The sequence below is a fragment of the Myotis daubentonii genome, chromosome 16 (genome assembly GCF_963259705.1).
Source record: "Myotis daubentonii chromosome 16, mMyoDau2.1, whole genome shotgun sequence".
Classification (NCBI taxonomy): domain Eukaryota; kingdom Metazoa; phylum Chordata; class Mammalia; order Chiroptera; family Vespertilionidae; genus Myotis; species Myotis daubentonii.
In genome coordinates this window covers 5,410,133-5,425,425 of record NC_081855.1, presented here as the reverse complement: position 1 = coordinate 5,425,425, position 15,293 = coordinate 5,410,133, and the positions used below count along the sequence as shown (strand labels likewise).

Sequence of the window (15,293 nt, the reverse complement as noted above, 5' to 3'; positions counted from 1 at the left end):
AGCCTGGCCTGCACCCTCTCGCAGTCCAGGACCCCTCCCCCAGAAGCTGGGCTCACGGCTGGCAAGCACACTGACCACTAGTGGGCAGCTCCTGCATTGAGCATTTGCCCCTGGTGGTCAGTGCACGTCATAGTGACTGGTCATTCGCCATTTGGTCAATTTGCATATTAGGGCTTTATTATATAGGATATTCATAGGCAAACAAACAGATGTTGGTACTTTTCAATGAGAGGAAGAAAATCCATTTTTGAAGAGGGAATGATTTTAGATGAAATTATGTATGTTTTCTCCTAAGTTTATGTATTTTTTTTTAGGACATTTCATTTTTCTATCACTTCATTCATCTCTCTTGGCAAATAGTAGCTTCAGACATGTTCTCATGTTTGGATGATGAAAGAACCCCATGACCAGACTATTATCTCCAGCTCTGGTTCCAGTTAGATCCTGGTATCTTGAGCTGTTAGAGGACACTTGTCTTTAAATGTTTGTGTAGGAAGCTTCCAGTGAAATATGAAACCCTTTACAGGAAGCAGCTCATCCGATAGGAGGCTCTGAAATGATCGCAGCAATTTCTACAGGTAGTTACTCTGTTCAGGTCCAATGTTGATTGCTCAGGTCTGAACTCTTAATATTTTATAGGCAAGTGTGCTACTCATTATCGTTTTATTGTACTTCAAAGTAATTCTGCTAGTAAAATAGTTTACAGTTCATTTGGTACCTAAACATATCAGTGTTTGTGCTGTTATGCATACAGCGTCGTGAGCTGGTTCTTCGTTTTTCTGTTAATGTTTGCTGCTTATTCATTCTTCGTTAAGAATCCTTGTTTTGGCCGAAACCAGTTTGGCTCAGTGGATAGAGCGTCGGCCTGCAGACTGAAAGGTCCCGGGTTCAATTCCGGTCAAGGGCATGTACCTGGGTTGCGTACACATCCCCAGTGGGAGATATGCAGGAGGCAGCTGATCGATGTTTCTAACTCTCTATTTCTCTCCCTTCCTCTCTGTAAAAAATCAATAAAATATATTTAAAAAAAAAAAAAAAAGAATCCTTGTTTTGGATGATCTCCATTCCAGTCCTCATTTTATGATTTCATCTTTGTGTCCTCAGATCTGATGTACTAACTGGCTTGTGGTCACATGTTGCTCGTTAGGGTTGTAACCAACCACACACCAGACAGGGAGGTAGTAGTTTTCCCAAATACGCTGACTGTTGTTATCATTGATAGGAAAGTCCCCCAGGTTAGGAGTTCATGATAATAATAGACAACTGTGTTCCCAACAGGAATGATTCCCGCTCACCCGGGAGTATAAGCTACTTGCCTTCATTCTTCACCAAGCTTGAAAACACATCACCCATGGTTAAATCAAAGAAGCAGGAGATTTTTCGTAAGTTGAACTCCTCTGGTGGAGGTGACTCTGATATGGGTAAGTGGGATTTCTTTCATAAACCCCCAATAAAGCACGCATTGATAATGATAGCTCCAATGTTGCCTCTTGTGTAATTCTTGTGTTTAGGCTCTTATAGGCATTTATCTAAAGTTCCTTCTCAAATGTCTCCCAGTGAATGAAGATTTTTCTATTAGGGAGACAGAACTTACTGCATTCTGAAGCTACCCATTTTCTCTTTTAATAAGTGCTGATTCTAGGAAACTTCTTTCTGATTTGGAGCTGGGTTAGCATTCCATAGTTTCTTGCCCACTGGTCTCTACCTGACCTCTCTTCAGCTACTTGAAGACAGGTCATGTCCTTTGAGTATTTTCATTGCTGTCAATATCCACAGTGGTTCCTCACACGGCCTGTGCTGAGTATTCATCTCATCTCAGTGGCTCTCCACACTGAGACGTTTTCTCTTGCTTAGCCTTTCAGTAGGTTCTCGGAGAGTCCTCATTATTAAGAGAGTCTAAGATTGTATTAGGGTTTTTAGCAACCTGTGTACTGTGAAGTTATAGCGCACTTAGTATCGATATAAATATCAAGGTCCCTTGATGTGCTGCTCTTGGTTCATACCTGCCCCTTTGCTGTCCTTGTGCAGTTAACTGGCTCCAAGTACAGGGTGATGCAATCTGTGCTTTCTTCATTCTGGCTTTTTCTGGACCTCAATCCAGTCATTCAGCATCCATCTGCAGATCTGATAAACCCACCAGCTAGGAATACAATCACATCAATAATAATGGTAGAAAGTTATAGCTATAGCACTTACTATGCTCTTGGCACTGCGCTAAGCATGAATGTACCTGTGTATGCTGTATGTATGTATGTATACATACTAACTTAATCCTCACAACAACCTTACATGCTACTACATATTATCTCCACTTTGTAGTTGAGAAAACTGGGACTCAGAGGTTTATTAACTGGTGCAAGTTACATAATCAGTAAGGAAGGAATGGGGCTGTGGGTCCCACTTAGTTCTGTACTTATAGCATCACTAGAGGCCCAGCACATGAAATTCGTACACGGGTACAGTCCCCTAGGCCTGCCTGTGATCAGGGCCATCTTCCCCAGCTGCCAGCAGCCAGTCCCCAGTTGAAAATCGCTGGTACTGAGGAGCCAGGAGCCTCATGGGACTCCAAGGCACATTCAGTTCTGACCAAGAAGTATCACTGAGAAAGATCAGCAGTTTTAAGTCAGAGGTCCAAACTTTCATATCATATCCATCGCAACTTCCTGGTTGCTCCTTCACTATGTGAATAACAGGAGCCTAGGAAGGAAATTGGTGCTTTTACTGAGCTACCCACGTGATTCTCACTAAACTGGAAGCTCAGTAGGTAAAAGAAGTGACTTTTATGTCCAGTATCCTACAGTATTGCTACTGGCTACAGGACATGATATTGTTTTCACCTGCCCATTTTTGATCAATAAGATGATTTTTTAATGATTCAACCAAATAATTGCTTAGTAAATATTTGTAAAATGAATGAATGAGTCCTATTTCACAAACTTTTGTGATAACTACAAGGCTGTATTTATCATCACTTTGTTATTTCAGGTTGAGTGTTTACTTGGCCCATTAGTAAATAGACTGTCCTCAGTTATTGTTTTATAGTTCTTTCTGAAGATAGGTCTCCCCTCTTGCCAGTTTAAAGCTCTCTGATGAAGAAAGTTTATTTCTAGGCACATGCACCCTTCCTCCCCCCCATCTTCATAGATAGGTTTCATCTCTTGGAAAGAATCTATCCTCCTAAGGTCTCATCCAAAATCTTCTCCAGGACACCATTTGTTTAGCCACCCACTTCTTACATTCTTCTTTCTTTTTCCAGTTGTTTACATGAAGTTGGGGGACATGATGAAAAACACCATTTATGTTACCAAATTCCTTGTTTCTGGCACGGTGCTTTTTATAGGTAGTTCCCAGGTTGTCCCAGCTGTTGTCATTCAAACTATACAAATTAGAGATTGTAGTTGGCAGGAATGAAAAGAATCACCAGGCAGAATGTGTGTCTGATCCTGGTAATTGACGAAGTTTCCAGTTAACCATGGTAGGGAAACACAGGGTCCTTTTCATACTACTCATTAAGCTGCCTTTGCCCGGATCTCATCTCAGGCTGCCTCGAGCTTGTTGACATCCATCTGCAAGAGTCGTCTAAGCCACACTTCCTTCTCCAGCAAGCCTGGACTCCGATTCTGATAGCGCCTCTCCTGCTGGTGTTTCTCCAGCAGCGCAGTCTCTTTCCTTCTGCTGTGTTGTATTGGTCCTGTTTGATTTTCCTACCTCACCCCAAATTTTCCTGAGTTCCTTTCTTTAAAAAGATTATTTCTTTCACTTTATATTAATGGGTGAAAAATAAAGTTGAGATCATGGAAAAGAAAACAGTCAATTTTATTGTGGGATTTTTTTTTTTGAGACTATCATTTTTTGATGTACATGATTATCATATTTCAATTAACTTGAATGTTTATTTAAATACAGCAGCTGCTCAGCCAGGAACTGAGATCTTTAACCTGCCAGCAGTCACTACCTCAGGTAAGATTATTTGCAATGAAATTGGTATGATAGCAGTCAATCCAACAAATATGCATGGAGTACGGACCGCATCCTAGGGGACTACTTCACTATACAAAAATGATTAACCACTCGTAATTTAATCAAGGAGATAGCAATAAACAGTGAATTGAGATTCAATAAATACATGTTGAAAAGATAAGTGAACAAAGAGAAAACGATTAAAGAACAACTGTCTTAGTAACTTGAGCACAAGTGGGTGACAGTCATTTAGCAAAGAAAAACACATTTCCATGAGTTATTGGTGGATTTAGATGGTCTTTGTGTGGGCTCTTAGTTTGGTGTACTCAGTGAACTGAAGGACTGTGTGTAGTCTGTTCATTTCTGTTTCCCGATGGATCTCAGAAATAAGCAGAATATTGTGTGTGTCTCTTTCAGGCTCAATTAGCTCTAGGGGTCATTCTTTCGCTGATCCTGCCAGTAATCTTGGTCTAGAAGATATTATCAGGAAGGCTCTCATGGGAAGCTTTGATGACAAGGTTGAGGATCATGGTGTTGTCATGTCCCAGCCTGTGGGAGTGGTTCCCGGTGGTGCCAGCACCTCAGTTGTGACCAGTGGGGAGATGCGGAGAGAAGAAGGGGACCCATCACCTCATTCAGGTAAGGTTTACATTTTAATGCCCGTCTCTTTCTTTCCCAAAGAAAAGCCAATTTATTCCCCAAGTCCTAATGCATCACTAAGAGATTTCATTTACATGTGCAGAATAACCTCTGAAGGTTTTAGTTACTTAAAATAATTTTTTATCCTACTCAGACATTTTAGTCACATGAACAAAAATAAAGACAGAATTTTTCCAGAGTGTCACCCTCCAGCATAGCTGTTTTTATTTTTGTTTGCATCTAGTCCTTATCTGTGTGCATACATTATAGTTATAACACAAGTGCAATTTCATATTCTGCTTTTGAATAACAGTGACTTACTATTGTAATAAAAATGATAGTTTATCATAAAAGAATTTTATACCATAGAAAAAAGTAAGAAGAAAAAAAACGTTTAGAGATCACATTCCCCAGAAAGCTTGTGTTCTTTGAGGAATGAGCATCACTGCGGACATGTCACTGGATGGACACACATAAAAGGGAAAATAATGAAATCATCGTGTACATCCTATTAAAGCAAGCACACACAAAACGAGTGACACTCAGCTTTTAATATTTGTACCTTTTTTAAAATATATTTTTATTTATTTCAGGGAGGAAGGGAGAGGGAGAGAGAGAAAGAGAAACATCAATGATGAGAGAGAATCATTGCCTGGCTGCCTCCGGGCATGTGCTCTGACCAGGAATCAAACCATGATCTCCTGGTTCATAGGTCGGCCACTGAGCCACACCGACTGAGCCGTAACTTTTTTTCTTAATCTTTTGAGAATTTCTCTTCTTAAAAAATTACCTGAAGGTCAGCATTATTTCAGGTTTATTTTTCTTATTGTCAAGGAAAAGATCTTACTAAGGTTAAGAAAAAGATTAGAGATTAGAGGTTTTTATTGTTTTTACCTAAGTATATCAATTTTAGGACAATGGGGGTTCACTTCCTGCTCTGAAAGATGAGCTTTGTCTTCCCCTTCCTGCTCTTACCTTTGATTTTCATTCATTCAGTGTGTATTTTAAGGTTATAACATTGGTGACTATTACACAATTATAATTACCCTGGTTGTATCATCCATTTATTATGGCACTTCTTTAGGTGAGGTTTGCACACTCCATCTTCTCAAAGAGGATGCTATCATCCAAGAAATTCCATGCTAGAGATATCTTTTTGTTGCCTTTATCTTTGAAATAACAGCTTGGCAGGTTATGATACTCTTTTTTTTTTAAATATATTTTACTGATTCTTTTACAGAGAGGAAGGGAGAGGGATAGAGAGTTAGAAACATCAATCAGCTTCCTCCTGCACACTCCTTTCTGGGGTTGTGCCCGCAACCAAGGTACATGCCCTTGACCAGAATGGAACCCGGGACCCTTGAGTCCGCAGGCCGACGCTCTATCCACTGAGCCAAACCGGTTAGGGCAGGTTATAATATTCTTAACACATACTTTTCTCCAAACATCCTATAGATTTATTTTTTTCTGATATTCATTGTTATATAAGAAATAAGGCCCCAACCTTGGCCCTCTTTAGCAGGTGACAATTTTTCTGCCTGAAGAGTCCTTTTTTTCCTCAATTTCAATTAACTATTAGCATGTGTTAGTAATCATCATTTTGTATTAGATTTTCCTGACCACAGGCGGGGCGTTTGCATTTTCAGATAGATTTTTATACTCAGAGGAATATTCATTTAAGTGGTCTGCTGAGTTTTCTTCTCTCTGTTAGGCTTTCCATTCCAGAAACATGATTATCTTCTTGCTAGATAGTCTTGTCTTCCATATCTGTTACCTTCTAATTAGTTTAATCATCTTCATCTCTTGCTGTTGCTTTTCCTGTATCTCTGAAAAAATTTTCCTTTATGTTAGTAACTCCCTTTTTGTTATGTCTCTTATCATCTTGGGTATTTTGTTTTCTGCCTTTTCACCTCATTCTTGGATTCTCTCTTCTCTGAGCTTTTTTTGTAAACTGGCTTCATGTATTTTGAAGTTTATCTTCAGTGTACGAAGCACCTTCTCCCCCTTGTTCTATTATATATTCTCTTATCATCAAGGACTTGCATTTCTTTCCAGATAGTTGGAGGCATAGGAGTTGCTTTGTACCCACTTTTTTCTGTACCCTGAAGGGCATGGGGCAGGATGAAGGGTTCTGCTGGGTGAAGAAGATGCTGACAATCTAGGCTCTGAGCTCTTTTAATGTTTTATGTTGGAGCCCAGCTGGGGCTTCCCACTCCTGGGAATTTCTGCTGAGGTCCAGTGGTGCCCTGGAGGGGTTCCGTTCTGCCGTTTTTGTCCCTTTGACACGTCTCCTTGGGTGGTGTAGTAGCTCTTCTGCATGCTTCTGAGTTGGTGGGGGAGGGCTAGTGAGGATTTAAGAGTTGTGTCAACCTGCTTTGATTTCCTAAGCCGTTTCTGTGCTCCAGGCCAGGAAAGAAATGATGTTCCACAAGCTTTAGCTCTTCGTTACATGTTTTTAAGTTTCTGGCATAAGAACATACCCCTTTTTTGTTTTAGTTGCCATAAGTATATTCTGGCTTTCTTTTAAATATTTTTACCATTGGATACTACAATCTGGGATCTTCATGCTACCACTCAACTTTTCACTTAGCATTATATAGCCATCAGCATTTTGGCAGGATTAGTTTGGTTTTTTGTTGTTGTTTATAGCATTTAATCCTCCCCCGGGGATATGTTTTTATTGAATTTTCAGAGAGAGGAAGGGAGATTGCAGGAGGGGGGCATGGATCGCTTGCCTCTGACATGCACCCCAGTCAGGGATCGACCCCAAAACATGGGCATGCCCCCATCAGACATCGAACCTGCGACCTTTGGTGCACAGGACACCTCTCCAGCCAGCCAAGCACACGGCCAGGGTTTGGTAGGTTTGAAGTTGAGAACATAATTACTATAATCACCAATTAATGTATTTCACCCTTAGGAGTTTGCAAACCAAAGCTGATCAGCAAGTCAAACAGCAGGAAGTCCAAATCGCCTGTCCCTGGGCAAAGCTACTTAGGAGCTGAGAGGCCCTCTTCAGTCTCCTCGGTGCATTCAGAGGGGGAGTGCCACCGGCAGGCGCCAGGGTGGGCCTGGGAGGACAGGCCCTCTTCTACAGGTGAGGGGCTGCCTGCTAGAAGATGAGTCTTAAAGTCCTTATAGTAATGCCTTGGTTAGTATTTCTAAAATAAGAAACTTTGCTTGTAAAACTATATTTCCATTACTGTGTCATCAATAGGCTCGCTTTCCAGAATAGAAATTGAATACATGTAGCCTTAAAAATGTCAGTAACACAGGGTCTGATTACCATGAACAGAGGAAGAGCTATGCGGAAATTTCTCATCCATCCGCCCTTCTATGTTACGTTGGCATTTGCAAAGCAAGTGTGTCTGTGGTTTCAGTTCTGCATGAATTAACTCTACCTAGATGTGAAGTGCCACTCCCCCGGCAGCCTCACCTGCAGCCTTTCCCCGACATCCCTCCAGGGTTCTTAGGGAACACTAGGGTATCCAAGTCAGAGATGGAAAGAGCAGTTTAAAAAGACACTTGCCCGCCCTAACCGGTTTGGCTCAGTGGATAGAGCGTCGGCCTGCAGACTAAAGGGTCCCAGGTTTGATTCCAGTCAAGGGCATGTACCTTGGTTGAGGGCACATCCCCAGTAGGGAGAGTGCAGGAAGCAGCTGATCGATGTTTCTCTCTCATCGATGTTTCTAACTCTCTATCCCTCTCCCTTCCTCTCTGTAAAAAAAAAAAAAAAATCAATAAAAATATATATTTAAAAAATAAAAAGCCACTCACCCTCCTTTAGGTGCACTGTATCCCTACAGACAGATGAAAATAGTTCTCTAGCATCTGTGCCCGTTTGAAAGCTGCTTTTTTAAAAAGACTTTTAGAAAACAGACTTACCCTTTTGTAAAAACAAAACTGGGATGTTTGCTATGGATTAAGTTTCAGAGAATTATAAACCACCCTTTCCTGAGGTGTTAACGTACAGATGTCAGTGGGAAACTCTGAAAGGTGCCCTCCCCTGAGGACTTGTGCATTTCACAAGGGTGTTGTCAGCATAATTGAAGACTCTGATTCCTTATGAACTAGTTTGAAGACTTGCCTAGATCAGTGATTGTCCTCAAATCTCTCTTAGGGAAGGAATTATTAAACCATTCATGAAATTACTTAATAAAATGGTATGCTTTCTGTTAGAGGTTCTGAATCTGTAGGAGACTTTCTGGGGACAATAAGATAATTTAGAAACTGACAAAAGGTAGCAGTGCTATCATTAGGTTTGTGTATCCCTCTTCTAAATCTTGTACATTCATAAATCTGCCCAGTGTGATCCTGCTGCCCTTGACCTAGCAAATTCTTGGGTACTTCTCCCCTCATCCTATGGACACTGTGTCCCTGACTGTAAGAGTCAGGAAGTTCTGGGAGTAACCACACTCCTTTGATTAGAGTTTCGTATCCACAAGTTCTGCTTATATTCTCTGGAAACACCTAGTTCTAGACTTAAAATCCAGGCCTGAGCTTTCATTTCTGGACTCAGCAACCCTCACCTCACGTGTTTGGCCTTTCTAGACTGCTGCACTATCACTGGCTACAGTCCAGTGGGGAAACTTGGCCCTCTGTGTTGTTTCCTTTTGCTTAGTTTTACAAGATCATTTTAGTATAATCCTGGCCTCCTCCATCATGTGAAAACAGCGACTGTGCTCATGACAATGAACGCCTAATTTTTCTTTTGCCAGGCTCAACTCAGTTTCCTTATAACCCTCTGACTATGCGGATGCTCAGCAGCACGCCACCAACCCCAATCGCATGCGCCGCCGCCTCTGTGAACCAAGCAGCTCCTCACCAGCAGAACAGGATCTGGGAGCGAGAGCCGGCCCCGCTGCTCTCAGCGCAGTATGAGACGCTGTCCGACAGTGATGACTGAGCTGCACAGAAGAGGGATCTGGGTGGGACCATGCGTGGAGGAGGGATCTCTAGTTTTTGGTGGTTTTATTTTTAACTGCAGGTAAAAACCTGCCTTCTCATGACTTATGCCCAGAGACTTTTCAGGAGAGCCTGGACCACGGATGAGGAAGAAATGATGGAACTGCAGAGTCAAATGGGGGAGAACTGCCTTTGATACAAGCAGTTCGGTGGATTATAATAGTGGAAGGTTGGAATGTAGAATTTTTTTTAAAGTGGACAATGCTTATTCTTACATCTGTAATGAAAACCATAATGTCTTTAAATCACTCTTCTGTAAATAGATGATCTTTTTGCAGTGTTGCCCTTCACTGTAGTACCTGGTGGACTTGTGTTGAAATCAGAGCATCAACTTCGGGGGTGACTTTTTAAAACCTTCTCGTCTAATCTTTTTAACCCTGGCCTTCTAAACAACCTCATACAGCCCAGCATGTAATGTTGGCTGTCACGGGCATTGTACTTTTATCCTATTGTTTCCTCTAAATTCAGGTTCCCAGGTGATATTTAAAATCTTGTGGAAATGTTTAGATTTTTAACACAGACCCTGTTGTGAAATCTGTATATTAATGTGTTAAGGTCAAGATAGAAAAAACAAAATTCTGCCATACTGTAAATTTCCAGGCAGGCGTAGAAATTTTTTAATTAGGAGCACTGAAGCAGTATGACTGCATGGGTATGTTCTAGTTGTTTTTAACATTTCAAAGGCTTATTTGCGGCACGCCTCGCTGTTGTGCGCACCGGGGATCTCGCTGCCCTGAGTGTGCTTTTCTGCTGCATTGGATGCAGCACCAGAGCTTTCCTTCTGAAATAAATTTGACTGCCCTGTCCATAGGCACAGTAGGTTGTGATTTAACGCTCTTGCTCTCTCAGGACTCAAAGGAAACACTTATAATTGTACTGAGTTCGATGTACATTACCGGCTGAGTTAGAAATAGGATTTGTGTAGCACCTTGGGCTTCTAGATTGCTTTGTGCTGCATGTACTGACCTTAGCGGTGAACACACGGTCCTTCCGTCTCTCTGCGCTAGTGCTTCCTCCCACTTGATTCCCTGTGGGCAAGGGTTTGTCGTTAAATGTTCTCATGTCACTGAATCTCAAGGAGCAAATAACCTAAGACTGAACTTTAAACTGATTATGGTACTGAAGGGTCAGTTTTTCCTTCATTAATAATTGCTTTTTGAATTTTTAAGATTTTTTCATACAACTTAGGCATAGTATTGCATCATCCTTCTGCAGCATTTAGATGCTGAGCAGCTTGGGGAGATGCCACTATTACAAAGGGGAGAAGTCGTCTCAGGATGGTAGAAATCTGCACTTCACAGACTTTTAAGTAGACCTCAACTTTTTACAAAAGTACTGAAGCCTCTAAGGAAAGCAGATCTGATAACCACTGACGACCTTGGTAATGAAGCGTTTCCTGTGTGATCAAGATCTTCACATCACCCTTAGCACTGCTGTCCAGCCCGGTTCATAGATAAGGACACGTGTTCCTACCTTGCCCGTATGGTTAATAGGCAACAAAGACAGGCCATGAACTCCTGTTTGTCTGAAGCGAAAGCCTTCACTCCTGTTGCTATTCCACTCTTGTATACCTGAGGTCCTCAAAATAAACCTTAGGTCAGCTTTAGTGATCAGATTTCTACTATGTGGAAAGTTGGTTTCACTTTATTATAAATATATCCTACACAATTTAATGTGAATGAGAAAATAACTGAATGTTCTACTTAACAGTGTTCTGTTTTTTTGGTTTTTTAGGTACTGATGTCATTAATAATTTACATTGTCAACTGACCCAAGCGAGGATGGTATTTCCCTATGACCTTGAAGGTCTTAAGCTATTCCAAGTCAGAATAGTTTCTGAGAATACGTCAGAGCCTAACTTGTCATTTTGCAGCCCCACCTAACCCCCCAGTGAGCAGCTACTGTCCCTCACCCCATCCTTGTCACAGTGCATGTGTTTCCTTCATCTGCCTTCACCCAGAGAAGAGATTTCCGAATTCTCACATGCCTTACCTAAGGAGCAAATCTGGAGGCTAGAAGTCCGCCCCAGCGTGACCGGAGGTGGCCAGCACAGCACTGAGTGACCGGTGACTTGAAGTTGGATGTAAACCAGGTGTAACGCTCCCTGCAGGCTGAGATCTCAGTGTTCTGAAGTATTTTTTGCCAATCTGACAAAGTAATAGGTATAATTTTGATTCATTCACACTGGACGGCTACTGTTGTGTTGGCTGTTGTAACTTTTTTTATTTAACAAACTAAGGGAAAAGAGGTCAGTGCCCCTGACTAGTCGGGTACTTCATGTTTTAAAAATTCTTGCAACAAACAGGCTGAAAATCGCTCATTTAAGCCATTGATTTGGGTGCCACTGATCCTGGGAAATTTCCTACAACAAAAAGGGATTCAGAACTTGATTAAGTCATAGGTCTACTTTTTCTGATTTCACATGATTTTTCAGCACCAGGTTTTCCTAATGCCCTCCATGGAAGTATTCTGACAGCCCAACTTCCAGAGCATGTTTGTAACGGGAGATTTCATAAAGCTTTCATTTTGGTATGCTGAGTGATCCTATTTTAAACACACACCCTAGCTGGTTTGGCTCAGTGGGTAGAGCATAAGCCTGCAGACTAAAGGGTCCAGGTTTGATTCCGTCCAAGGGCACATGCCCAGGTTGCAGGCTCAATCCCCAGTAGGGGGCATGCAGAAGGCAGCCGATCAGTGATTCTCATCATTGATGTTTCTCTTTCCCTCTCCCTTCCTCTCTGAAGTCAATAAAAGGCATATAAAAAAATAAAAGCATGCCCTGAACACTCTAGAATGAGAATACCCACAGGAAGCGACCATCTTTCTGAAAACTAGTTTTTCCAGCACCAGGTCCATGAGTTGAATCGTGGAGGATCAAAAAGTCTTAATAAAACCTGAAGTGAAAAACCTAACTTCCAGTAACCCCTGCAACTGTGAAAAGGTAAAAATATTCCCAATGCAGAAGGTGAGTAGTTGACAGTAATTTTTTAAAATCATCAATAAATGAAGAGTGGGCTACACTGAAACCTAGTCTGCTTTATACTACACTTTATCTCTGAGTTAAGACTTAACTAAAGGAATTAGCTGGCTGGTCAAGAATAGATGAGCTTAAAGTGAGAAGAAGCTTACATCTGCAAAATATAAAATTCTAGTTTTAGTCAAATCTCTAATGGTTTGAACCTTAGTATTTTATTTTTATTAACTCCAGTAAGTTACTTTTTATGAGCAACTCAAAAATTACGGCATGTGTACAATATTGTTGTAGAGTAATTATGAAAGGATTCTTCCAGTATGTACATAGGAACCAAAAACATAGTTTATCATTCCCACTCATAACCCACCCCAAAGGCATACCAGTAACAAGTGTTCCTTCACGGTGCGAAGAAAAACTGCCTTCCCCAAGGCCACCAGGTCTTTGCAAGGTAAAGCACCCATCTATGCATCTTGTATTTAGACAGTCCGACTTTCAGTGGTTTGACTTAACAATTTTTCAATTTTACGAAGGTGCAAAAGTGATAGGTACTCAGTAGAAACTGGCAGGGTAAACTATTTACTAGGTTAGGTGTTTTTAATACTTGTTTTTAAACCTTCGCCGAGGATATGTTTATTGATTTTAGAGAGGAAGGGAGACAGAAAGAGAAGCTTTGATTGGTTGCCTCCCCCCACCCCCCCAAAAAAGAAAAAAAAAATGATTGGTTGCCTCCTGAAAGCTCCCCAACTGGGGATGGAACCTGCAACCCAGGTATGTGCCCTGACCTGGAATGGAATCCGCACACTTGGGTGCGTGAGACAACACTCCAGCCAACTGAGCCACCCGGCTGGTGCATATTAAATGTGTTTTTGACTTAGGGTATTTTCAATTTATGACGGGTTTATCAGGACATAACCCCATGATGAGTTGAAGAGTATCTGTATACACTTTCTAGACAGAGGAAAAATGATAGAGTTCTTTCAACACAGCAATCTATTCATTTAGATCATTTGACCAAATACCTTCTTCCGGGGCCAAGAAAGAATCTCTTTTGTCCTTTACTTTACAAATGAGGGGACCGAGACCCCATTCCAAAGCCAGGAGTTGGGTCCAGGCCTGCGACTCCTCTGCTGGGCCTATGGTACATGTCAGCACCCCAGGAATGCGGTAGGGCCTACCCTGTGGTGAGGTTCTGGGTGCAGGTGGCTGCTCCGTGATTTGTTCTTATGGCAGAGATGCCTGTGTGAATTATACACCCACCCAGGGGAAACTGACCCATCTTAACACTAGATTGCCCAAGGAAGTCATTTTGACTGCTTTTTCATTTCAATTAGAAAAACAATTATGTATATAAGGACACAATGTCTTAGAATTTTGTGACTTTTTGTACAACATATAAATGCGTTTATTAATAATTGTAGTTACCTCCCCCTCCTTCATTTCCGGTATATATATATGTGTTATACCTATATCGCCCAAAAGCAGTCATTTTGACTGCTTGGGGAAATTATGACTCTTATTATTGAATTGAGTAAATTTCTTATATGACCAGTTCGGCTCTGTATTGAAATAACAGTTTTCATTTTTTTTCGATTACCGTCACATGATAACATACAAGTACATGATAAATTGTCGATACTTGATAAGTTGCAGTTGCTCAATAAGCTAAACTATTAGTACTTGTTATTCGAATCTTTATGCAGTGATACTTGTTCTAATAAGTTGTTTATTTTATTTCTTTTGCACCCTAAATTCATGAAAGAAATGTCGAATAGAAGTGAGTTATTGGAAAAGCTAAGGAACCTAAGTGAAGAGTGCTCCGATATTATTCTTTCACAATGCAAGTCATTTTGACTGCTTTTGGGCAATATAGGTATATACTAAATTTCAGTCTTTCTAGTGTTAATCTACAATTAGACCTGCATGGAGCACCTACGTATGCTACACTGAAACACTACTTGACATCTTTAGAAGTCAAAGTCAGGTGTGAAAGTTGCTTTTCCTGTAAAAAACAAGCGGAGGTGCAATGTTTAACCTGTCCTGCACAGAGGCTAAGCTGAGGACACTTGAGGATCAAGGACAAAGGGTTTAAGCCAGTGATTTTCAACTCTTCATCTCGTGGCACATAAACTGAGTGTGAAAATCTGCAGCACACCAAAAAAATATATTTTTTGCCAATCTGACAAAGTAATAGGTATAATTTTGATTCATTCACACTGGACGGCTACTGTTGTGTTGGCTGTTGTAACTTTTTTTATTTAACAAACTAAGGGAAAAGAGGTCAGTGCCCCTGACTAGTCGGGTACTGCATGTTTTAAAAATTCTTGCAACAAACAGGCTGAAAATCGCTCATTTAAGCCATTGATTTGGGTGCCACTGATCCTGGGAAATTTCCTACAACAAAAAGGGATTCAGAGCTTGATTAAGTCAAAGGTCTACTTTTTCTGGACAACTCAGCCAATTCTTTCCTGATGTGCTGTATTGAAACCTCATCTCTTTTGAGCTCTGCTTGCTTCAGTGCTTCCTGGTAGATCTCTTTTGCTTGTGCATATCGTTCTAAAATAACCCGGAGAGAAGGGAGAATAAGAAAAAAACGTATGCTTTTAAAGTGATTCTGAAGAGATGATACAGGTCGGTGCTGGCTCAGAGAAGTTGTAAGGGGCCCAGGTAGAGAACTCTAGCCCAGTGCGTGCCGTGGTACTACCGCCCAGCACAGCCCTGGGCCCTTACTCCACTGACCCAGGGCTTCCCTCATGGG

At 41.3% G+C, this 15,293-nt stretch overlaps 2 protein-coding genes across 14 annotated transcripts in view; one reads left to right on the top strand and one right to left on the bottom strand.

Moving 5' to 3' along the window:
* The window catches only part of NCOR1 (nuclear receptor corepressor 1), a 244,548-nt gene extending 232,594 nt beyond the window's left edge, over window positions 1–11,954 (top strand). For all 9 annotated transcript variants that reach the window (XM_059668513.1, XM_059668520.1, XM_059668516.1 and 6 more), the window contains 5 exons: window positions 1,279–1,421; window positions 3,907–3,960; window positions 4,378–4,599; window positions 7,520–7,696; window positions 9,318–11,954. In XM_059668513.1, the coding sequence (XP_059524496.1) occupies window positions 1,279–1,421; window positions 3,907–3,960; window positions 4,378–4,599; window positions 7,520–7,696; window positions 9,318–9,505 (784 nt within the window). In that variant the 3' untranslated portion in view covers window positions 9,506–11,954. The remainder of the gene's footprint in view (window positions 1–1,278; window positions 1,422–3,906; window positions 3,961–4,377; window positions 4,600–7,519; window positions 7,697–9,317) is intronic.
* Window positions 11,955–12,813: 859 nt separating this feature from the next.
* TTC19 (tetratricopeptide repeat domain 19) overlaps window positions 12,814–15,293 on the bottom strand; it is a 29,167-nt gene continuing 26,687 nt past the window's right edge. For all 5 annotated transcript variants that reach the window (XM_059668529.1, XM_059668528.1, XM_059668527.1 and 2 more), the window contains one exon: window positions 12,814–15,091. In XM_059668529.1, coding sequence (XP_059524512.1) covers window positions 14,958–15,091 — 134 coding nt within the window. In that variant the 3' untranslated portion in view covers window positions 12,814–14,957. The remainder of the gene's footprint in view (window positions 15,092–15,293) is intronic.